Source organism: Chanodichthys erythropterus, chromosome 13, assembly GCF_024489055.1.
Source record: "Chanodichthys erythropterus isolate Z2021 chromosome 13, ASM2448905v1, whole genome shotgun sequence".
NCBI lineage: Eukaryota > Metazoa > Chordata > Actinopteri > Cypriniformes > Xenocyprididae > Chanodichthys > Chanodichthys erythropterus.
In genome coordinates this window covers 21444750-21470341 of record NC_090233.1, presented here as the reverse complement: position 1 = coordinate 21470341, position 25592 = coordinate 21444750, and the positions used below count along the sequence as shown (strand labels likewise).

The 25592-nt window shown below is 35.5% G+C and overlaps 2 protein-coding genes across 8 annotated transcripts in view; one reads left to right on the top strand and one right to left on the bottom strand.

The window, feature by feature from the left end:
- Nucleotides 1-7877, top strand: part of ube2l3b (ubiquitin-conjugating enzyme E2L 3b) — a 20261-nt gene extending 12384 nt beyond the window's left edge. For 3 of the 5 annotated variants that reach the window (XM_067405942.1, XM_067405944.1, XM_067405943.1), the window contains 3 exons: nt 2611-2706; nt 3384-3570; nt 6008-7877. In XM_067405942.1, coding sequence (XP_067262043.1) covers nt 2611-2706; nt 3384-3570; nt 6008-6162 — 438 coding nt within the window. In that variant the 3' untranslated portion in view covers nt 6163-7877. Of the gene's footprint in view, nt 1-758; nt 820-2610; nt 2707-3383; nt 3571-6007 lie in introns of those variants that run through there. The other 2 variants (XM_067405945.1, XM_067405946.1) reach the window with 2 other exon arrangements.
- A 223-nt stretch (nt 7878-8100) lies between these two features.
- ydjc (YdjC chitooligosaccharide deacetylase homolog) lies at nt 8101-21515 on the bottom strand. 3 transcript variants are annotated; one of them, XM_067405940.1, is made up of 7 exons: nt 21412-21486; nt 21136-21253; nt 19706-19884; nt 15886-16042; nt 12455-12554; nt 11957-12134; nt 8101-9003 (listed from the first exon to the last, which is right to left on the bottom strand). In XM_067405940.1, the coding sequence occupies exons 3-7, from the start codon at nt 19867-19869 to the stop codon at nt 8649-8651; spliced, it is 954 nt and encodes a 317-aa protein (XP_067262041.1). In that variant the 5' UTR covers nt 19870-19884; nt 21136-21253; nt 21412-21486; the 3' UTR covers nt 8101-8648. The 3 variants fall into 3 exon arrangements, with proteins under 3 accessions (XP_067262041.1, XP_067262040.1, XP_067262042.1); XM_067405939.1 differs by lacking the exon at nt 21136-21253 and having other exon boundaries at nt 21412-21515; XM_067405941.1 differs by lacking the exons at nt 21136-21253; nt 21412-21486 and adding an exon at nt 20764-20878.
- Nucleotides 21516-25592: the final 4077 nt, after the last annotated feature.

The following is a 25592-nucleotide window of genomic DNA, read 5'->3' as shown; positions in this document are numbered from 1 at the left end:
GCATTTCTGGTTAAAATGTATAACATTTTAAAAACTTTTTTAGAAAATGAGTGATGGTTTCTCTAGATAAGACCCTTATTCCTCGTCTGGGATCATGTAGAACGCTTTGAAGCTGCAATGAAACTGCAATTTTTACCTTCAACTGTTTGGGCTCCATTGAAGTCCACTATATGGAGAAAAATCCTGGAATGTTTTCATCAAAAACCTTAATTTCTTTTCGACTGAAGAAAGAAAGACATGAACATCTTGGATGACATGGGGGTGAGTAAATTATCAGGAAATTTTAATTGGAAAGTGAACTAATCCTTTAAATAATCACTCAGCATCAAATAACCACTGAGCATTATTCCTTACTCTGGAGTGACATCATGTGGTCATTAACTAGTACTCAACTAGAAATACGGAAAAGACACTTCCTTGTCAAGGACGTTCATTGCATTTTGTATATTTCTCGGCACACCTACATCCTGAAGTTCACAGAAACCGTCACTTCACTAATTCAGTTCAACACATTTTCAAGATACGTAAATAATAAAGGGTGACTAAAATAGGGCTTGATTCATCACAGGAGAAACAATTCCATTCGCAGTGTAATAAATGGCATTTTTGTTTCGTTTTGTAATGGAAAGTACCCACGGGTGCTGACCTGAGATCATTATTCGCGCTCCTTTCTCCTGTCTCGCGAATATTAAATCTGATCCCAGATCAACCGAAGTTTTAAAAACGCGCACGAGCTCATGATTCCATCGCTGCGCCGCGCGGTGCATCCTGGTAGTAGTTGAAAGATTCAAGATGGCGGCGAGCAGGAGACTACACAAGGTAGACGTCTAAACCTCATACTTTTTACATCGCATATAAAGAGTTACCACACACGACGACGCGATAGAGGTTTAAACATGAAGTTTAACTCGTCGAAAATGCGATTCGATGGTTCGTTGCGGCTTGATCGGCGTTGGTACGAGCGGTTCTCTCACTCGATGACTCGGCTCGCTTCGCGTTTCCAAACATGAAGGAGGAAAAGCGCCGGTGGAGGCCGCGGGACTCTAGAACAGGGTTTTGGGTTCGAGATTTGAGAGACAGTGGGTCAAAGGGCACGTTAGAGTAGAATTCAGTATCTTAACAAGTCCTTTCATTCATTGACAGCGAGTGAATGACAGCAATATAGTGTATAGGAGTCTAATGCGATGAGTTCCGTCAGAACGGATTCGGTTGATTCAAACAAATCCGAGTCATCTAAATGCCATAAATTTAAATTAAGCGGCTGTTATAAGACCTAATAGATCATTTTAACCGAATCTTGATGTTTTAAACCCACTGCAGCGACGTTAAGAGATGACTCAGAGGGACCAAACCAGCAACATGTGTCAATTTTAAGCTAAAATCGACGCCATTTTTACATTCAACGCTTAAAATAATACAAATAATTAGGCTTCTACTTAAATAATACGTTTTGGTGGGTTTCAGGTGGTAAACTGCAGTAACGCCCTTATTAAAAAAACGAAAGTGTAACTGGCTTCACAACAAGCTTTCGCTTTATGAACTTCCGTCTTGTCTAAATCACTTCATTCCCAAAGCTGTTTTTAACCACTTAGATGTGTCTGACCAATCTATTTTGTAGGTTAAACCGTCTGAATTGTCGTATATTTGAGGTTTTAGGGTGTTTATGTATAGTTAATAGACGTTTTGTGTCACAATGATCATCTTAACCAGTTTACTTCCTTGTTAGATAAGAGAGGCTGTAAATGTCAATCATCTCTGTGGCAATGGTAGGAAATGGGTAATCCTCCCAGGACAGTAAAAACACACTCTTTCCATAGTACCTATTTTTGAATATGTAATTGTTGATGTTTCATTTCATACATTATGAACTTGAGACTAGGACAACTAATTGATAAATTGCATAATGAAAATAATCAATAACTAATTTGATTATCTATTATGTCTGAGTGCTGTGCACAGAAAACATCACAAGTCATGCCACTTTACAGGAGTTAATAACATTTCTATAGACAAAACACAACTGGATTATAGCAGTGGACACAGGCTATATATATATAGATAGATAGAAATTTGGTGTTTAATCTGATTAATCGTCGATTAGTCAGAGGAATAATTGACAGATTAGTCGATTTTCAATGTAATACTTAGTTGCAGCTGTATGTGGAAGTGAATAGACATCTCAGACAGCATTATGTTAGAGCAATAGTTTTTGGATATGATGCTGCATGGTCCTTCAGACATTTATAGTGTGGTTTGTTGTTGTATTAACTTGTACTTCGGGTCAGTTATTTACAGTAAGCTGCTGAGGAAGGGGTAATTTCTCCGACTCATTAGGTCAAGACCTGGCTCAGGTTACTCTTGGCTATGGTGTCTTGACCGTAATATAGATCCATAGAAGCTGCTGGCCAATGTTGTAAACTCCACTGTAATTCCTAATTCATTTATTTGCTTTGTAAATACCTAAATAATGGTGATTGTGCTGTAAAAAAAGATTTCTTTATCATAAACTTAACCATCTCAGAGTTTCTATATTTCTGCTCCACAAGTAAAAGTTGCGAACCCACTAATAGTATCTAACACATCCTTGTTTACAACCCTTGTTTTTATCAGGAGCTTGAAGAAATCCGCAAATCTGGAATGAAAAACTTCCGTAACATTCAAGTTGATGAATCAAACATATTGACATGGCAAGGCCTCATTGTTCCAGTAAGTTTACTAAATGTTTATATTTCATCATTCTGTTATGAATTGTATTTACATGTTAAACATTTGCATATGCATAAAGTCAAGCCTGGGAATTATGTTATAACATAGCATTACGATTCTGATTCTGATTTGCATGTGAAGTGTTTTGTAGATACTAAAACAGATACCCAAACCATGGCCTGTGGGCCAAAAATGGCTGACCTTTGATGACCTTTGATTTGGCCTGTCATGCCATATTACAAGAGGGGAGAAATATGGGGGGAAAAAAACATGCCATTGAAGCATCTTAATTTCTAATTTATCTTTTATTTTTGCATTGAAATGTAGAGAACATGAGTGAATTTGATTTGATGTAAATTTTAATATAATATTACTGGATGTAAAGCAACATGTACTTTTGGCCCATGGCCCTCAGTCAGTTTTGTAGCAAAAAGTTTGGGCACCACTGTACTAAAACATTGCATTATGGTCATTGTTGAACATATTTCTTGTGCATTTTAGAGCTAGACTGCATTTAGACCTGGATGAAATCCATGCTTTTATAATGCAGTCAGCCATATCTGATCTCATACTACATGCATTCACCCTTCTGTCCTGTTGTCAACATCCATTTGTTTCTAATTATATACCATATAGACTAAGCTGTGCTCACCTCATTTAACCTTATTCTCCCACAGGACAACCCTCCATATGACAAAGGGGCGTTCAGGATCGAGATCATCTTCCCTGCAGAGTACCCATTCAAACCACCGAAGATCACGTTCAAAACGAAGATCTACCACCCCAACATTGACGAGAAGGGACAGGTCTGCCTGCCTGTCATAAGCGCAGAAAACTGGAAACCAGCCACCAAAACTGACCAAGGTGAGATGCGCTGCAATATTCCTGAAACCGCCACATGAGTCAGACTGCTAAAGCTCTCATAAGGCGCTTTTCCACTGCATGGGATGGCTCGGTACGGAACAGTACGGCTCGCTTAAATACTACCTCGGTGGAGGTTTCAAGCATGCTGTACCGATACTAAATTTGATGTGTAAATAAATACTGCAGATCACTGATTGGTCAGAGAGAATCATCACTACCAATGTCATTGGATTTGAGAAACAAGACACTAAACCTGCTAGATTTAAATAGTCAGTAACAGCCACCGCAGTATCATTTGTTCGCACAACTTTTTTTAAACGACCGCCACACGCAATGGCTGTATTGTGGTCAGTAGACGAGGTGCAGCCTTGTTGGTAGGCAAGGAGCGGATCCACGGCAGTAAAGGCGGTGCAACTATAAGGATCAGTCTATAATCCCACCCACTTTCAATCGGTACTAAACTGCAGTGGAAAAGCAAACCGAACCAAGCCAAGTCATTCCACCAATATACACTCTCGGTCTTGTCGTCATTTATTATGTGTAAATCATGAACAAATAGAAGACTTTGTGATGTTTGTATTCACTGAACATCTGTATATATAGTAGACAACACCCTTTATTTTTTTCTTCGTCTCACTGACCAACCTAACTTTACATAGATTAATCTTTTTTTTTATTCAGGTTTGTTTTATAAAGATGAAGATTATGTAGTTTTCTTAGACTAAATTGTGACCCTGGACCACAAAACCAGTCATAGGGGTCAATTTTTTTGATACTGAGATTCCAGACATCATCTGAATTGATGTATGGTTTGTTAGGATAGGACAATATTTGGCCGAGATACATCTATTTGAAAATCTGGAATCTGAGGGTTCAAAAAAATCAAAATATTGAGGAAATCACCCTTAAAGTTGTCCAAATGAAGTCCTTGGCAACGCATATTACTTACAAAATAATTTTTTGATATTTATGGTAGAAAATTAACAAAATATCTTCATGGAACATGATCTTTACTTTAATATCCTAATGATTTTTGGCATAAAAGAAAAATCGATCATTTTGACCCATACATTATTTAGTTGGCTATCGCTACAAATATACCCATGCGACTTATGACTGGTTTTGTGGTCCAGAGTCACACTTATAGGGATGATTTAAAGCAGAATTTATTAGTACTGAAAGAAATAAGAATGCATATTTTTTAATAGAAATCTTGATATACACTACCATTAAAAAAAAATGTAGGGTCAGTAAGATTTTTAAATTGATCAAAAGTAGCAGTAAAGACATTTATGTTATAAAAGATTTATATTTCAAATAAACTTTCTATTCACCATATTTAAAATGTATCGCCATTTTAAAATATATTCAAATAGAAACAATTTTAATATTTTACAATATTACAGTTTTTACTGTATTTTCAAAAAAATAAATGCAGGCTTGGTGAGCAGAAGACTTCTTTCAAAAACATTTTAAAATCTTACAGACCCCAGACTTTTCAACAGTAGTGTATATGATTGTATCAAATCTGCTGTTCTTGCAGTTATTAGTTATTGCAGCTTTGTAGATGAAATGTGATCGTTTATAGCATTCTTGTAATGTCACACATTTCTTCAGAAAACTAGATTACTCTTGCCAAGTTGAGATCACGCAGTACTAAACTCCTAGTTTTAGTTGTTTAGGTGGGATTTTTATGGAAGCTTGTTTCCACCATGGAATAAAAAAAAATGTAAAAGATAATTTATCTCACAATTCTGATTTTCTTTTTTCTCACAATTGCGAGTTTACATCTCACAATTTTTACTTTTTTTCACGCAATTGTGAGTTATAAAGTCAGAATTGGGGGATATAAATTTTCAAGTTTTACTTTTTTCTCGCAATTCTGACTTTTTTCTTACAATTGCGAGTTTATATCTCACAATTCTAACTTCTTTTCTCAGAATTGCGTCACAGAGTCGCAGTTGCATGTTATAAAATCAGATTTGCGAGTTTGTCACACAATTCTGACATTTACAGCACGCAATTTCAACTTTACATCACTCAATTCTGACCTTTATAACTTGCAATTGCGACTTTATATAACACAATTCTTCAGGAAAAAGTCAGAATCATGAGAGAAAATGTCGCAGTTAACTTTATTTATTTTTTATTCAGTGGCGGAAAGAAGCTTCTATCGATTTTATCCAGAGTTTTGTATTGTAGTTGTATTAATTACATTAGCATACATTCAGGTTTTTTATAGAACATTACTCTTATTGAATAAACATGCCAGGGTTCTTATTTCCTGTATAACCAGCATTTCAGCTTTTGCCCATACCATAGATATCTGTTGGTAACAATAAGAATTTTTTTTTTTTTTTTTTTTTTTTAGAAACATACCATCACTTTTTGTTTTTGGAATCAATGACAATGTACCTTCTTTCCCCTTCTTTTCCAGTAATTCAGTCGCTCATTGCCCTGGTGAACGACCCACAGCCAGAACACCCTCTGAGGGCCGACCTAGCAGAAGAATACTCAAAAGACCGTAAAAAATTCTTTAAGAATGCAGAAGAGTTTACAAAGAAACATGGCGAAAAGCGGCCAGTGGACTAACAATACCAGACAAGTGTGTAGCCCCAGACCCCTCCTACTCTGATCCTCTTCCCCTCGCTCTACTACCTTCCTCCCGACACCCAATTGCCATCCTCTATCCCTCCTTCCCGCTTTCCCTCCTTCTCCTCTCCTTTCCACGTGTCACTCTAGTCGAGCTGGAGAAGTACAGCGCAGCTGCTGCCTCCGTCTTGAAGCAGGACACCGTGAGGACATCCGAGTTTCTGAGTTTCTGGTGTTAGCTTGAGGCCCTTACTAACTTTTTACTATGTTGTTTATTTTTTTTCTTTCTGAAGTTTAAAAGCATCAAAATTTGGTTAGAGGATAACTTAAGAGAAAGAAGTTGGAAATTGTACAGGGCGTTTCAGTAATGAATGCTGTTTGACCCTTTTGTAATGAGAAAATGAATCATTGCATTATTACACAAAACTTTCAGAAATTACTTTTGGAAGTGACAGTTCATTTAAAACAAAGTGGATTGTAATTTATCATGTATATTATTATTATTATTATGTTGTTCCCTCTTCTTACATGTGTGTTTTTTGATTTCCACAAAACAAAAAGGAGAAATTAAGGAAGAATGGAGGTTACGCAGCTGGAGTTTTTCAGGGAGGGCAAACGATTATTTCATATAACCCTTTTTACTTTCACTGCACTTGTTGGGTCTGAGGAACAGGCTACTTTCAGCCCTTTACCAAGCCTCGAATCAGCAAAACCACTGTAAAGTCAGAAACAAAGGTGGCTTAGGAGCCAATATTGCTATGAAGTACTTTTGTTTCGCAAATGAAAAAGGAAGGATGAAAACGATGCTCTTTGTGTGAGTGAACGTAATTTTCCATGATGATCACTAGTTTTAAACATCTCTCTTTTAACGTGTTTCATAGGAAGTTCTTGTATATTATTGATTATTTGGGTTTAAACATGGAAATGGCCCCTAGATATACAGAGATGTACGCTACTGAAGAATATTATTCCTATTTTCTCCCAACACAAAATAAACGCAGTAGTTGACCGTGAGTTTTCTAGAACATTCTCTACATTTTCTTTAAACCATATTATTCGATCTGTCAAATTCCATCTTAAGAGTTTAACTTTATAATGCAAAATTGACAAGGTTCTTTGGGCTTTCTTTAGTTCAAGATATTTAAGTAATATTTGCTTATGCATTTGGGTGAAGTCTCTTGCGGTATGCCTCAAATAAGCCCCTTGCTCTCTTCTCAATGTCATTTTTTTTTTCTTCTTCTTCTTAAAGGCTTATTTTCATGCAGACTTTAAAAACGCTCCATTTTGTGTACTGAAATAAAAGAGGAAGACCAAGCACAGGGGATACTGTTATACTCAAACATTGGCTAAATTCACTTTGTTGCTTTGGGTGTGCTAATCTACAGACTGGTCAGGGATTTCCTATTAAATTCAACCAATCAAAATGTTTTTTCTGGGATGCCCCAGTTTGAAAGAGCATTACGGAATTGTGTGATGAAATCAAATTCTAACTAAAGAGTTCAGCGATTGTTTAACCTGAATATATTAGCATTAGTAAACTATATTTATGAAGACTACTACTTAAAGTCCGAACTGTTTCTTCAATTACAGCTTAATCTGAAATGCCATTAATGGCCTGAATTTAATATACACAGGTTATAAACATGTTAATCCTAATATGTGACAAAGGGTTGAACTCTCCAAATAAAGGCTATTTTGACCTAGTTCTGAATGAGTTTCAATAGGATGGATGCTCGGTGTTCAAATACATACACATGCACATGTATTTCTTTGGTGCCATTAGCTGGTCTGTTTGTCTAATGTTCTAGTGTTAATCACTAGTACAAGATGAAGTGCAAAATTAGTGTGCTGTTTTCACTTTCAATGCTAAAGCATAATACTTGTTTAAGAAAAAAAGCATAAGACATTTTTTCAAGTTTCAGAAAAAAATCCAGTGTAAACGGTACTCTGCTTTTAATTCAAGTTCATAAAAATATCATAAATACATTCATTAAAAACATTGTTCCTTAAAAATACCATTGATTTTTAAATATAAAGTAATTGCTACATGTTAAAATCTTCATAATATAGTATGTTACAGTAATAAATACAGATTGCTATTGGATTTTACAATCCTCTGCAATATTTGAGAGAAATTGCTGCTTAAATGAGGCAAAAGTTTTTGGATCAAAGCCAATTAAAATGGCACCTTCATATTGTAAGAACTGGCCTGGAGCAGCTCTCCATTTAAAAAAAAAAACTTCTAAAAACAAGTCAATCTAACAATAACTTGGGTGAAATTACAGTTGTTTTGGCTGTACTTTAAAAGGTAACAACTTCAAATTGTGTTTAGTATGGGCTTTAGAAGCAGCACAAAGTAACTGAATGCTGATTTTCTGCCCAAACCAAGCATTCAGACTCTAATAAAACTAATCCACCTTTTGAGGTATGGGTTAAGATCTTATTTCCTATTCGGTTTGAAATGCCTCAGATGTGTTTAAAAGTCCTTAAAAGTCTTTAAAGGCACAGAGGTGGATCCCCTGTTGCCTGTAGTAGTGAAGCACCAAAGGGTCCCTCAAAGTATTCAGCTCGTGTAGCCGGTCTGCGGACTGTGAGAAGTCATCTGGTCCTTCTCCACATCCACCCTGGTGAGGTTGACTTGGATATCCCGGATGCACCATAAGCTCTGCTGTAACTGGTCGATAGAAGTCGGTCGCTGCGTCATCTGACTGCGTCAGAATCAATGGGGAAGTCACACCGTCATCCAGTGAAGCTTCCAGCGTGAAGCCCAAAGCACGTTTCAGGTTGGGCACAGACATGTTCTTACCCATGGTGCTTAGGCCCAGGTATACATCAGGCCATCTGAGGAGTCATAGAAAAACTCATTAAATGCATATTTTGTTTATACTGTGCCTGCTTATGAAGGACAAAATTGACTATTTATAGACAAATAAAATGTAAGGCCCCATCTAAGCACATGATCTGAGGTGCATGGTGCAAGTGCACTTAGGGTGTGTCCGAATCCTCTTGCTAGTTTAACAATGGAAAAAATGGCCAGTGCTCCAGGCACATGGACAAAAAGGTTGTACCTAGTCTCTTGATGGATCATGAGTGTGTTTTGGGTGTAACGTGCATTAAACCAATCAGAGTGTCATCTCCCATTCCCTTTAAAAGCCAGGTGCGCTCGCATCATGGCAGATTTGCTATTTACATAGCGGAATTTGAGAGTGGGAAGACTAAATGCTTCCCTTTTATTTTTAATATATTTAAATGTTTGTGTGCTCGACTAGCTTTTTTAACACACCAAAACTTAAAGAATTACAAACGAGAACCTCTCACCCATGCTGGAGGAACTGTGGGGTAGTAAAAGCCCATCATACACATATTTTTTGGCCATGTACAAAGGTGAATAGTTTTTGGGAGGGTGTATTGTCTATTATTAATAGTATTTTCACTCTACATATACCAAAATCATAGCCGAGGTGCCAGCCCGAACCCCGCCCACAGGCTACCAAAATCATTTTCTGTTCTATATTTGGGAGATATTCCAAATGAGGTTGGAAAAGATGACAAATATTTATTTAAAGGGATAGTTCACCAAAAAATAAAAATTATGCCATTTATTACTCACCCTCATGTCGTATCACACCTGTAAGACCTTCGTTCATCTTCGGAACACAAATTAAGATATTTTTGATAAAATCCAATGGCTCAGTGAGGCCTCCATTGCCAGCAAGATAATTTACACTTTCAAATGCCCAAAAAGCTGCTAAAGACATATTTAAAACAGGTCATGTGACTACAGTGGTTCAACCTTAATGTTATGAAGCGACGAGAATACTTTTTGTGTGTCAAAAAAACAAAATAGCGACTTTATTCAACAATATCTAGTGATGGGTGATTTCAAAACACTGCTTCATGAAGCTTCGAAGCTTTACGAATCTTTTGTTTCGAATCAGTGGTTCAGAGCACATATCAAACTGCCAAAGTCACGTCCCCCCAGTGGTTAACCACTGAAATTTCAAAACTTTTCGAAACACGATGTAACAAAGTCTCGTTTACTGAAATGACTTTGGCAGTTTGATACATGCCTTGCGGTCTTACGGGTGTGATTAATGACAGAATTTTTATTTTTGGGTGAACTAACCCTTTAAGATTGTACTGGCAACAAGTAAAAAGGCAATAACCAGGAAATGGTATGAGGAAGACCCACCTATGAAAGAAGACTGGTTCCAATTAGTAACAGAGGTTAGAGAACTGGAAAGAGTCACATATATACTTTGGCTGCCAATGCAAATCTTTGAGAACAAACAGAGGAAATAAGTTCCTCTGTGGTTTAGATAATTATATTTGTAAGTGTATATAAATGTTTACTGATATAATGTACTGGTGAAATGACAAGGTTTATATGTAATATATGACAGCCGATGTTATACTTTTTGTTTTGTTCCTTTTCTGAATAAAATGTTTGCGTGCTGCAGCGCATCCCTGTGAGTGTAACAAGCAGAGCGTACATGCCTATAGGTGCATATTACTAACGCATCCTTTAAAGGTGCACTAGAACCAGTTTTTAAAAGATGTAATAACAATACCAAAAAAAGTCTAAGGTGTCCCCTGAATGTGTCTGTGAAGTTTCAGCTCAAAATACCCCATAGATTTTTTTTTATTAATTTTTTTAACTGTCTATTTTGGGGCATCATTAACTATTCACCGATTCAGGCTGCGGCCCCTTTAAATCGTGCACTCCCTGCCCCCCCGAGCTTTCGACTATATTACAGTGCATTTACAAAGTTCACACAGCTAATATAACCCTCAAATGGATCTTTACAAGATGTTCGTCATCGTCGGATCATGTGATTATAGTATTTATTGGGATGTTTACATTTGATTCTGAATGAGTTTGATGGTGCTCCGTGGCTAAAGCTAACATTACACACTATTGGAGAGATTTATAAAGAATGAAGTTGTGTTTATGCATTATACAAGTGTTTAAAAATGAAAATAGCGACGGCTCGTCTCTGTGAATACAGTAAGAAACGATGGTAACTTTAACCACATTTAACAGTACATTAGCAACATGCTAACGAAACATTAAAAAGACAATTTACAAATATCACTAAGAATATCATGTTATCATGGATCATGTCAGTTATTATCGCTCCATCTGACATTTTTCGCTATTGTTCTTGCTTGCTTACCTAGTCTGATGATTCTGCTGTGCACAGATCCAGACGTTAATACTGGCTGCCCTTGTCTAATGCCTTGAACATGGGCTGGCATATGCAAATATTGGGGGCGTACATATTAATGATCCCGACTGTTACAGTCGGTGTTATGTTGAGATTCGCCTGTTCTTCGGAGGTCTTTTAAAAAAATGAGATTTACGTAAGAAGGAGGAAACAATGGAGTTTGAGACTCACTGTATGTCATTTCCATGTACTGAACTCTTGTTATTTAACTATGCCGAGGTAAATTCAATTTTTGATTCTAGGGCACCTTTAAATAAAGAAATTGTCATTTTCAGTTGCCTCAAAATAGCAACGCGCCTGAACACACCTAGTTTTCAGACCAGCACACCCATGGGCGAACAGATGGTTCGAACAGAGTGTATTTGCTATTTAAACAATGTGGCGCTGGACGTGAAAATGATAACTGCATTGCGCCTGGCGTCGCATAGTGCCGGGTGTATGATAGGGCCCGTGGTGTCAAACCTGTCCTGATAACTACACAAGAATATTGAAGACAAATTTTTAAAAAATATTTTGTAAAATATTTGTGAAATCTTGAAAACCATTTAAAATGCTGCCTCACAAACCTAATTCCGTGTCGATGAAAGACATCGATAGAGTCAAGGGCGTCTTTTTCAACCTGCGTGTTGAACTCTCGCAGATGGGGCGGGAGGAAGGTGCAAAATTTAAGACCAGGTTCTATGGGGACTCGTGTGTAGGTGATCCCAAAATCAGAGAGAACTTGGGCAAACACCTCTCGCACCTCTGAAAACAATGGGGAAAAAGTCAAATATGAAAAGGAGAATGTAACACTGAAACTTGTATTTAACAAGGGAACATTAAACTGATTAAAAGTGACAGTAAAAGCATTTAAAATGTTACAAAAGGAGTCTAATAAATGCTGTTCTTTTGAACTTTGTATTCATCAAAGAATACTGAAAAAAAAAAGTATTACGGTTTCCACAAAAATAGTACAACTGTTTTTAACATTGATAATAATAAGAAATGTTACGGATAAAATCAGCATATTACGGATTGACAGCTATTATATGGTGAAAAGGTTGTTCAAACAAACCCATTGTTACCTGGCAACACGTGCACATGCTGGTGGCCGTCCATATGGTAGGGCATGTGGCCAACCAGTTCACAAAAAAGATTTACCTGGGCTCTGAGCTCCACCTCCACCTTTTAAACAGACAAAACAACACAGGGTGAACGAATCAGACAAATGTGTTTTAAATCATAATGCTTTGCTTGGATCTGAAGTCTGAAACTTTAAAATGGTTTCATAGAGTACATTTAAAGAGATTATATTATGAAAAATGGGCTTTGTTTGTTTTGTTTGTAATGAAAACATACTGAAAAACTTAATCTACAGTCAAACACCATCTAGTGAAACTAAGCTTTATTAATAAAGGTGTCTAATAAAAACGGTCAGAGAGAAGGTGGAAATGGTAAATGATGTAAAATTATATCTGTTTTGGGTGCAAACCCTCTTGACTAACATTAGTGAGCTTCAGGAAAAAAAATATGTTATGACCCTTAATTTTTATTTGTCATAATTTTTATTTGTTGTTCTCTCTTTTTAATTTACCACCGATTAGGTTGATTACCTAGCAGTAGATATTTTGCATACCTGCTGCTTTAAACTTGAGTTTGAAGAGTAAATAGTGTCATAACACCTCATATGATCAAGATAATAAAGTTCTCGAATGTTTTACTTTGAGCAATCTTTGACACCGCTATACATTAGCGGAACAGAAGAGGCTTCTGTTTGCGCTTGAAAAATAGCCCCGGCCCCCCCAAATCACGCCACACAGAGATTGGAAATTATCGGCTTGGGGCAAAAACGCCACCAAAATGAAAAAGAAATGCCTCCAAAATGCAATACATGCTGCAAAAAATGTCCCTGTATGAATTCTTGTTCTTAATAGGCCTTTAATGGATATAGTTAAAGGTGCCATTTAACGGTTTTTTTTTTACAAGATGTAATATTAGTCTAAGGTGTCCCCTGAATGCGTCTGTGAAGTTTCAGCTCAAAACACCCCATAGATTTTTTTAATTCAGTTTTTTAACCGCCTGTTTTGGGGCATCATTAAATATGAGCCGATTTATGCTGTGCGGCCCCTTTAAATCTCGTGCTCTCTGCCCACGGAGCTCGCTTGCCTTAAACAGTGCATAAACAAAGTTTACACAGCTAATATAACCCTCAAATGGATCTTTACAAAGTGTTCGTCATGCATGCGGCATGTATGCGTCGGATTATGTGAGTATTGTATACTTTTATAATGTTTACATTTGATTCTGAATGAGTTTGATAATGCTCCGTGGCTAACGGCTAATGCTACACTGTTGGAGAGATTTATAAAGAATGAAGTTGTTTATGAATTATACAGACTGCAAGTGTTTAATAGTGAAAATAACGACAGCTCTTGTCTCTGTGAATACAATAAGAAACGATGGTAACTTTAACCTCATTTAACAGTACATTAGCAACATGCTAATGAAACATTTAGAAAGACAGTTTTTACAAATATCACTAACAATATCATGATATCATGGATCATGTCAGTTATTATTGCTCCATCTGCCATTTTTCGCTGTTGTCCTTGCTTTCTTACCTAGTCTGATGATTCATCTGTGCACAGATCCAAACGTTAATACTGGCTGCCCTTGTCTAATGCCTTTCATAATGTTGGGAACATGAGCTGGCATATGCAAATATTGGGGGCGTACACCCCGACTGTTACGTAACAGTCGGTGTTATGTTGAGATTCGCCTGTTCTTCGGAGGTCTTTTAAACAAATGAGATTTATATAAGAAGGAGGAAGCAATGGAGTTTGAGACACACTGTATGTCATTTCCATGTACTGAACTCTTGTTATTTAACTATGCCAAGATAAATTCAATTTTTCATTCGAGGGCACCTTTAAGCAATACCACACAAGCAAGAGTGCAGTTTTTCCGAATATCAGCATGATTGCAAATGTGATAAATGTTCAACAGTTCAAAAAAATATTTTTTGTTTAAAATTGAATAATGTCTGGTTTTGCTCCATTTCAGCAACAAAAATAGTTTGAAACGAATCCAATTGTGTGTCTTCAAATTTAAAAGTATTAGGGGTGTAACGGTACATGTATTCGATGCATACAGTCAAATGACAAATACAGTCAGTCGCAGGCAATCCACACTCCAATCGAGAAGGGGGCGCACTGTAATGCAACACTGCTTGCTAACCGCCACAACAGGAAAAAGCGCAAAAGAAGAAGAACAGACAATCTATGCATAGATATGTTTACGTGTAATCAGAGAGACATCAATAAAAAGGCTTGAGAATAATATCTCACGTAGCATTACATTTACATCAGGCAAGTCGTTCAGTGTCCACAGCATGTTAGGGGAGCATTTCACTTAATATATGCACTGTAATAACTTATATAATCATTATGTTTACTTTACCTGTTAGAAATGTCTTAATTATTTAATAATAATTATGACAGTAACTGTAAATGTTCATATTTCAAAAATGAATTGGAGTAGAAAAATTATTGAAAAATAATTTGATAATTAGATTTAAAAGTTAATGCAAAACTGCCTTGTGTGCAATTTACATGTTTTTTTATTTTTTATTTGAGTGTTGATTATTATATCTAAAATAAAAAGCAACTGAATTTAATAGTTTGGGCTCTGTTGTTAATCGTAACCTTTAATATTGTAGTAATGTGCAAGAAAGGGCTCCCTGTATAGTTTACAGCAATAGCCGAGATAGATTTTTTTTATCTTTAAGGATAAAAAAGATTACATTTTATGTTTAGTTTTCTCCCCCCCTGCTGTACCGAACCATGACTTCAATACCAAGGTACGTACCGAACCATCATGTTTGTGTACCGTTACACCCCTAAAAGGTATCATAATTTTTCCATTTCATTTCACAATATTTAAACTACATCTCACTCATACGGCTGATAAAAATCACACCTGCAGTCAACCATCCTGCAAGAAAGATTTGCACTTGCTGTCATTCAAACACAATGTTTTGAGATGTTTTGCTGGATAAGGATAAAGGATAAGGATAAACTTGTCTGAAGCTTCAGGAACACTCCATCATCAGAAAGCCAAGTTCTATTCACATTCATACTAATTCCTATTACATCCATTATCTAATCCTTGTTCTCTAATTTTTATTGCTCTCAATGCCTGGTCATTTCGCTGTCCAAGGTGCTCGCTGAGGAGCTAAGAGAGTGATGAAGACTGACTGCTGTTTTGTTTTAGGTCACGATTGTGATTTCGGTTGTAATTGCTCGCAATTCTGGTAAAACAGATAGAATGCATTTATAAATAGACTATTAAGTGTGAAATATGAGATAACATTATAACAGAGATGATAAAGTAATTGCAGTTGGGCCTCCGAGTTGCAAGGGCAGCCTCTGAATACAACACTACACACAGTGATGTAAACAGTGTCATGTAGATGTAAATTTACTCCCATGTGACATGGGTGTGTGTTCCTGTGTACCTCTGACATCTTGAGCTGACCACTCTGCAAAACTTTCCTGAAGCCCATCTTCCCATGGAAGAACCCATCCTTGTTGAGGATTGTTGAGCCCTTCAGTTCCTGAGACACTGGAAGACCCTCTGAGAGATTTGCATGGAGTCCAATGGGGATGTGATACCTGTGCGAGAGAAACCGTGTTATTTTAGCATCGCTGAGACACTATTATAGATTATAGATTTTAATAAGATTTTCAAATATTTTTGGTTTTTATATTTTCCATTTTAATCAAAGTTTTAGGGTTTTTTTGTAATATATATATTTATATATAAAATTACACAGTCAAACCAAAAAGTATTCAGATATGTTTAATATATTTTTACTAGTGGTTGCAGGACACTAGTTCATGACCTGACAATGTGTTCTTAAGTGTTATCTGATATAACTAAGATTATTTTTTTCTGACACAGTTTAACTCGGAGATCTTGTCATATTTTATTACCATTTTTTTTAAACTATAGTGAATAAACTGAATCAATGAATGAAATGTTCAAGGTGTCTGAATACATTTTGGTTTGACTGTATATAACTTATCTATACTTTTTCCCCATCAGTTTTTTTTTTTTTTTTTTTACAAGTAGGCCTACTCTTATGGAAGTAAATTAATGCCAAATGTTTTTGAAATAAAAAGCTTGTTGAATTGCTCTAACTGAGAAAAAAAATATGCATTACATTAGCTGTACTTGCATTTAGATGCTTTGTATTTTTAAGGCTTGCATTTTTATGGGATGAAATTCAACACAGTCGTATATTTAAGCTGTGAATATTTCAATTAAAAATATTTCACACACATTTTCATTATTAAAAATTAAATAATTCATATTCACATTTCAAATTTCACTTCCAAGATATTTATTCTGTTTAAAAATACAACCTATAAAATTCGACTAGCAATTTTCAGTCCATTTTATTTCACTTTACAAATTCGCTTCCACAAATTCAGTGGCTCAAATTCGGCAGAAAATTCAACATTTCACATCCGGGAACTGCAGGAAGAGCAGTAGAGTGCCGATGCATCATCTCTATCTGCTGTTAGTCTTCTTCACCAGCAGGTGCCGCTAGCGGCTGTTTAGGAAGACCAAAGCAACGCTAGTAAATCATCATTCATTCATAAAAACGGATTTACAGAATTAGAGCAAGCGGTAAGTGAATGTGTGATGATTATCAGGGCCAGTATAAATGCAGAAAAGCTGATAAAGACACAAAAGCTGCATTTATGTTTAATTCAGTGTATTTACGCTTACCTTCCCAGTGTAGCTACAGCTTTCTCTACAGTGAACAAGATAACGTTATTGCCCGATGCTGGTGTACAGATCAAACGTTAAATCTGAGATAGACATATATTTCTCTCTGTTGTTTAGTTTCCTTAACTTTATATCGCAGCGCTGTGTTGTAATACTAGGGCTTCCCTCATCCGTCATAGCTGCCATCAGGACATATAAACTCTTAACACAGCTTAATGGACTCGTACAGTGATATAAAAGACCAAACTCGCACCTCATTTGTGATGTAGGTTAGACTATATAGGCTCCAAGAAAGCAGATACTGGCATTAAGTTGATTTGACGCTGAACGTTTGATTATGATATTCGCAAATTTAGGGACCGTCTCTAAAGTTACGACATTCTGTATTCACGTTTCTACCTTCTACCAAACTCTTGTAGACACACATGAACATATACATATTCAAACACACCCCACTCAAAGTACATGCATATATACTATTTCTTTTTTTTTCTTTTTTTACACGTTCATCACACAATTTTTTTTTTTTACTTTGTTCATTTTTTATTTTACCTGATCATAGATTATCCTGCTTATACAAATTTTAAATTAAATTTAGAAATAAAATTAACTAAGTAGAACTAATTGTGTGATGAATGTGTAAAAAAAAAAGAAAAAGTATATGTGCATGTACTTTGAGTTGAGTGTGTTTGAATATGTGTGTGTGTGTGTGTGTGTGTGTGTGTGTGTGTGTGTGTGTGTGTGTGTGTGTGTGAGAGAGAGAGAGAGAGAGAGAGAGAGAGAGAAGGGTGCATCACTCTTCGACCTGGCACCTATAGATGAACACTTCACAGGTAGTTTTGGTGATTGTAAATCATTCTCATCAAATGCTATTGAGCTTTAAATTATGGCATTTTTTTGTATGATCCAATACAGTAGTGAAATACATAGCAATCTTTACATATTACTTGACAGTTTATTTGGAAACACTTTACAGTAAGGTTCATAATGTATTAACTAATGTGAACTATCCATGAGCAACACATTTGTTGTTGTATTTGTTAATCTTTGTTAACGTTAATAAAAATACAGCAGTTCATTGTTCATGTTACTTCACTGTGCATTAACTAAAGTTGACAAATACAACTCTTGATTTTAATAATGTATTAGTAAATGCTGGAATTAACATTAACAAAGATTAGTAAGTGCTGTAGAAGTGCAGTTCATTGTTCGTTCATATCAACTATTTAATATAAAGTGTTACCTTTTATTTTAATAAACATCAAAAATCTAAAAGGTTTGCATTATACCTGACACCTAGATGAACAATTTACAGTTGGTTTTGTGACTAAGTCATTCTCTTTAAATGCTATTGAAGGTAGAAACGTGAATATATAATGTTGTAACTTTAGAGACAGTCCCTAAATTTGCGAATATCATAATCAAACGTTCAGCGTCAAATCAACTTAATGCCAGTATCTGCTTTCTTGGAGCCTATATAGTCTAACCTACATCACAAATGAGGTGCGAGTTTGGTCTTTTATATCACTGTACGAGTCCATTAAGCTGTGTTAAGAGTTTATATGTCCTGATGGCAGCTATGACGGATGAGGGAAGCCCTAGTATTACAACACAGCGCTGCGATATAAAGTTAAGGAAACTAAACAACAGAGAGAAATATATGTCTATCTCAGATTTAACGTTTGATCTGTACACCAGCATCGGGCAATAACGTTATCTTGTTCACTGGAGAGAAAGCTGTAGCTACACTGGGAAAGTAAGCGTAAATACACTGAATTAAACATAAATGCAGCTTTTGTGTCTTTATCAGCTTTTCTGCATTTATTCTGTCCCTAATAATCATCACACATTCACTTACCGCTTGCTCCATTTCTGTAAATCTGTTTTTATGAATGAATGATGACTTACTAGCCGTGATCTCGTCTTAAACAGCCGCTAGCGGCACCTGCTGGTGAAGAAGACCAACAGCAGATAGAGATGATGCATCGGCACTCTACTGCTCTTCCTGCAGTTCCCGGATGTGAAATGTTGAATTTTCTGCCGAATTTGAGCCACTGAATTTGTGGAAGCGAATTTGTAAAGCGAAATAAAATGGACTGAAAATTGCTAGTTGAATTTTATAGGTTGTATTTTTAAACAGAATGAATATTTTGGAAGTGAAATCTAAAAGGTGAATATGAATTATTGAATTTTTAATAATGAAAATGTGTGTGAAATATTTTTAATTGAAATATTCACAGCCTAAATATACGACCATGTTGAATTTCAGCCCATAAAAATGCAAGCCATAAAAATACAGTGCATCTAAATGCAAGTACAGCTAATGTAATGCATATTTTTTTCAAATAGTGCAATTCAACAAGCTTTTTATTTCAAAAACATTTGGCATTATTTTACTTCCATATACTCTTATCTTACGCAATTGGTTCAACAGGCTCACGTCATAAGGAAGTATGTAAAGTGTCATAGTACTCAGACTGATATCATATTTTCATATTTATCTGCTTCAAACAAACATAGTTAGAAATCAGCTGCTGTACCTTTTGGCCAGCTCTGCCGCGTGCTTCGCTGAGACTGCATTCACCAGAAGAGAGACATTGGAGATCGCACCAGCTCTGAAGCAATCCACAATTCCTTGATTTCTTCTCTCGCAGTAGCCAAAATCATCTCCTGTCACCACCAGCTTCACCTTGGGTTGAGGCATCTTCTCCTCGCCTTGCTGATGAGAAAGAAAAACACTAAAGATCGAACAATATTGCTTTTTTTATGACCAGTGTTGGGGAAATGTAATTTTAAAAGTAATGCATTACAATATTGCATTACTACCTAAAAAGTAACTAATTGGGTTACTTAGTTACTTTTTATGAAAAGTAATGCGTTATGAAACATTTGCATTACTTTTTCTCGCATTACAACGCCTCTGCACTCACCCTATATCTCTCAACATGAGGACAGGAGAGCCATCAGTCAATAAATGTGAAAACAAAGTAACTTGCGTTACTTATTTGAAAAAGTAACTTAGATATTTTGTTGTAAATTGAAAAAGTAATGCGTAACTTTTCTAGTTACTTGAAAAAGGTAATCTGATTACATGACTCAAGTTACCCAACACTGATTATGATGAATACAGTAAATTACAATAAAAAGAATTCTGTTTTTGACATAATAATGGATCTTTAGACTTCACTACACAATTAATAATAATTGTTGCTACTTGTGTATGAAATTGTTTTGCCTGATCTAAAAAGGACAAAAATGTATTTTCATATTTGTTTTAGGCTGTCTAATTGTAAAGATATTCATACTTAAACTAATTGCTGAATTATTATAATGATTATTTTTATGCTAAACAGAATTTTAATTTTTACTTTTTCACAATAATAACTAAAGGAACATTAGACTAAATTGTATAAATAGTATCAATTATTATTAACCCAATACATTTTATCTATGCTAATATTTTTTGATCTTTGATCAAAGATCACACATTTATTTTCATCGTCTCACTCGAAAATTAATTGCTATCATTTTGTACTATTTATTATACATTAAAATGGTAAGTAATTATAAAACCAATGAATTAAAGAAGTTGCTTTACCTTTTTTTATGTGTGTGTTATTCTTTAGAGACTCATCAAACGGTGACCCAATTCAGAATTGATATTGATAACAGATTAAATGTGAATGTCCGTAAAAAAAAAATAAAAAAAAAAAAAAAAAGTATAAAACAGATTATCGAACTCTAAAAAAAAGGAGATTTCTTCCACATGAACACACAGGATTAAGCCACAGTGGAGTCACAAGATGAAAGAACGAATCATCATTCACGCAACAGGAAGCGGTTCTGGTATGAATCAACGCGTCAAAATTAATATTTCGGAACTCAGAGACACGTCATTCCAACATATGTTTAAAGAAAAAACGAAACTGTCTGTTTAAACGCGAGTCTCAGCTGCGGGAAAGCTACTTACCAATCACCGGCTGCTGAATAAGACATGCATAAGTCTTATTCACTTATTCATCTGTGTTAACACGAACAGCTGCCACTGCCTACCCATGATCACATACGGTATAATCGCATCTACAGACCTACACAGCCAGACAACATATTGGTTATAGATGAACTCCCTTTAATCCATTGATAGCCGGAATTATAAGAATCAAACACATGTCTTATAATTTCAGAGGGACGAATTCTGTTTTGTAATATACCCCTAGCCGGCAGTAATAATGCAGTAATCGCTTACCCATTTTATTGCGAGGTTTTTTCCATTAGTCCCTCTTTACAGTGTATCCAAACACCGAATGACCGACTGAAGACATAAAATGCAATTTCCTTTTCCGGAGTTGCAGCGCCCTCTACAGGTTGTGAATAAAACGACGCCACATGTACAAATATATGGGCCCTTGTAGTTTCACATCTTCCTGGTGTGTGTGTATATATATATATAAAGTTTATTTGATGAAATTTAACTTTTGATGAATAACTTTTTAAAAACTTTTTTTCATGATGTAGCCTATGTATTAAAATTAGTATTATTTAGAACCCTATTGAATCTTTTTTTCTAATAGTAATTTTTATACAAAGATAATATACTTTTGAATTTAAATCTTAAAATTTCCCATACTCAAAGTATACTTCATTTTAATATTTCACATGAACTACTCCTTAATATTCAAATGCATCCTTGTGTTAGAAAGAATAGAGACTGGATAAAAATATGTGGTATTTTGAGAAATAAAGAGATTGCAAACATTTATATGTTTTTTTAATTTAGATATTAATTATTAAATCTCAAACATCATGTTATCTCTGAGGCTATAGGCATACTCACCAGAGCCAGGATTTTGCTGCTCTCAATGTTATGAATGTAAACTGAATGATATCCTTGTACACAGACTTAAGGCAGCAGGTGTGACTTTGCTTACGTGTCTATGGAGGCTTTTGGATGTTTTCCCAAGACACGTAACCTTGTGTAGAAATATGGAAAACATCACAAAGAGAGAGAAAGAATGGGAGAGAGAGAGTATCATGTTTATGATCTTTGGTTCTTGAAGCGTTTCTAATTCAGCCACCTGACATAACAGCATAACAATAACATCACTTAGATTATGTGTTAGAAGAACACAAAACAGATTACTGGAAACAGTGGGAGTTAAATTACATTCAGAAAGCTGAAATGTTCTACTTAAAAAACACTGAAACTAGAAATATGTTTTGTTTCTCTGTTTTTTAATTCACGTCTAGCTTTTGTTACACACAAGGCTCTTATAATGAAAGAAAACGAGGGACAAAGACTTGGATTCAACTGAACTCTCAGAAAAGAAATGGTATGAAATCTGGCACTGCACCCTTTAAAAAGTTCTATTAAGTACCTTATAGGTACTAATATGTACACTTTTGGTACCAATATGTACCTTTGAGATACTGAAATGCAAAGTGGCAACATCCAACAGCTTTTGTACCTTTTTTTCTGAGAGTGAAGTTTGATGGACTTGAGCTTGGATCACTGACAGGCTGAACATCAGGAAAATAATGATCTCAGAAAACAAATAAACCGCATGACTAATCCTTGTAAAATAAACATGAGCTTAATTTCACTTGACAGTGATTTCTTAGGAACAAATATAGCAGTGGAACAGGCCACCTTGTGGAAATTGATTCTTTAATAAGCTGTAGTGGAGACCGGGGCTAGTTGTCACACAGTTGTCACAAGTGTTATATCTATATATCTATATATCTGTGTGTGTGTGTGTGTGTGTGTGTGTGTGTGTGTGTGTGTGTGTGTGTGTGTGTGTGTGTGTGTGTGTGTGTGTGTGTGTGTGTGTGTGTGTGTGTGTGTGTGTGTGTGTGTGTGTGTGTGTGTGTGTGTGTGTGTGTGTGTGTTTGTGTTTGTGTGTGACCCCACAAAGTACAAAAGATACGGAATGTTTGACTTTGTGGTGTCCTTTAATTTGACCCCACAAGGACATAATCTTTTATATGAGACTAAATGTTAACTCTAATTTATTACTGTCCTTCCCTACACCTAAACCTACCCGTCACAGGAACCTAACGTAATAAATAAAAGAATGTTTTAATATTCTAATAGAAACTTAAATCTTTCTTAAGTTTCATACATACATATACATATATACATATACATATATAATATATATATATCCCCAGCTAGTCTAGGGTTTAGGGAACAAGTAACAGAATAAATATGGTGTGACGTGTGGAGGCAGCAAGGTTCAATTCCCAACTCCAGGGCTTTAACAAAGACCAAAGGCATCTCAATATCAAAAACAAGTTCATTTATTATACAGATGTGGGAGGATTAAAGCTTCAAGAGGGGGCAAGGCCAAAAAAACTATTTAGGAAGAAACTAACTAATCTACAAAAGGAAAGGAACCAAAATACAATAAAACTCCCTAACTAGCTTAAACAAGAGAAAACAAGATATAAAGGAAATGGCATCCACTTCTCTACTAACCCTTCCCCAAATGATTAACAAGATAAACTTAGGTAAATGAAAACAATAACAAGTATATACAAAAGGAAATGACTTACAAAACATAAGGGTTTTCAGGTACCAAAGTACAACAAAAAGTGTCAACACAATGACACTCAAGAAAAGAATCAATCAACATAAGTAAAAAACAACTATTAAAGCTTTCTAGGTTGAGAAAAGAAGCCTCACAATGCAGCCTCCACACACATACACACACCCAGCTCTGTGCAATGGTGCTGCTTAAAGGTGATAGAGAGGATTTTTTCGTCGACTGAGAATCCAAAGACTGTCAGTGAGTTTTTGAAATGAGAGCATGCGTAAGAACAACCCCCCTCCTTCACAGCTCATATCGAGGGAACGCCTCCCAAAACTCGTGCATGAGTATTGGAACACGAGTGTTTACCACCGGCATTCGCTGTGTCGTGTTAGTGGATTCATTATGTCGGACTCACCGCAGGTAACTCATAATCTGCAGTTGTTATTCCTGTCTCCAAAAACATTGCATGCAGCGGCTGTGGAGTGTGGAAAGTTACTGGAGCGCGCAGCCGCGCTCGTCTCTCACAAGGAACGTCAAGGCAGTGATTGACAAGCCAGAGGGCCAATCATTTACGTGATGATCGCGTAAACGATTGGCTGATGTTTTTAAGGCCCTACCTCGTGCACAGATGATGTATATTAATATTATTCCTTTCAGTGCACCTAATAAATAGTCTTTTTTATCAGTTAGCAAAGACAGTTTCAAGTAATATTGCAAAAATGTATAAAACAAAACATTCTCTTTACCACCTTTAAATCCCCACAGTTTCCTCTCCTCCTCCAATCACATCAGATCACCAATCACTGGAGTCAGATGGCAGCCATTATTTCCTGCTTATGGAAGTAGAGAGAGGGAAAACAGGGAGAAAGGGGGGAAAAAAACATACGTCCTTGGACGTAACAATATAAGAGAGAATGAGGGAAGGGCTATACTATATACTACTATAAGAAGAAGGGAAGGGCTATACTATAGTGACTTTTAAGATTTTGTCAAATAAAATATATGAATTTTAATATGTTGTCTTTGTGGGGTCCGACTAAAGCACCCCATAATGTTATAAATTCCTCATCTTACTATCTTAGTGGGGTCATTTGGACCCCACAAAGTAGTTTAAACAAGGATGTGTGTCTAACATTAGAAATGTTAGGCCTAATTGAATTGAAAGACTTTAAAGTAGGCAATATGTAGCCTACATAAACTGACCAAAACAAACTAAATCCACCTTGGATTAACAACAACAACAACAACAACAACAATAAACTGATATTTAACTACATATATTTTAGAGGTTCTTTAGGGAAAAAAACATTTTGCATAATTGATTCTTGATATGATGCCATTAATATAACTTACAATAGTAACTTACAACAATTATCTGTAAATATCCATGAGTCAAATACATGAATAAAATTGTTGTGATATTTCTAACTAATTAAATGTGAATTAATGATCCGTTAAGTACTGTATAATTATTATTTTTTTAATTAGATGTTAAGACATAACACAGAACAATTACACTTTTAACATGACATCCAAAAAGATACTGCATTTCAAGAAATGGGTTTACATTGTACAAGAAAATAAATACAATAAATAAATAATTTTAAAAATATATATAAAAATAAAGAAAATATTAATTCAATTTTCAAGTAACTTCAATTCTTTGGCAAATAAAAGTGTATCTCTACATTTTTGTTATCAATATATTAGAGAGACTCAACATAGAAATTAAAATCAATCATAAAGACCTTCAAACAGGGTATAGAATTATTTCTTTTACTTTTATGAATATGAAATTTACCCAATAAAATAATTTAAGATTCATCATAAAATTAACAGATGGATTTTTGATTCAAAATATAATATGACATCTTTGTATGTTAATTCACAATTATAA

What these genes read in the sequence shown, in the direction of transcription:
- ydjc (XM_067405939.1), bottom strand. Translation starts at nt 19,869, where the DNA reads ATGCCTCAACCCAAGGTGAAGCTGGTGGTGACAGGAGATGATTTTGGC. An exon ending in GCGGCAGAGCTGGCCAAAAG is followed by an intron (nt 16,043 to 19,705) that starts GTACAGCAGCTG and finishes TCTCTCGCACAG; the next exon opens with GTATCACATCCCCATTGGAC. An exon ending in TTTCATCGACACGGAATTAG is followed by an intron (nt 9,004 to 11,956) that starts GTTTGTGAGGCA and finishes ATGACTCCTCAG; the next exon opens with ATGGCCTGATGTATACCTGG.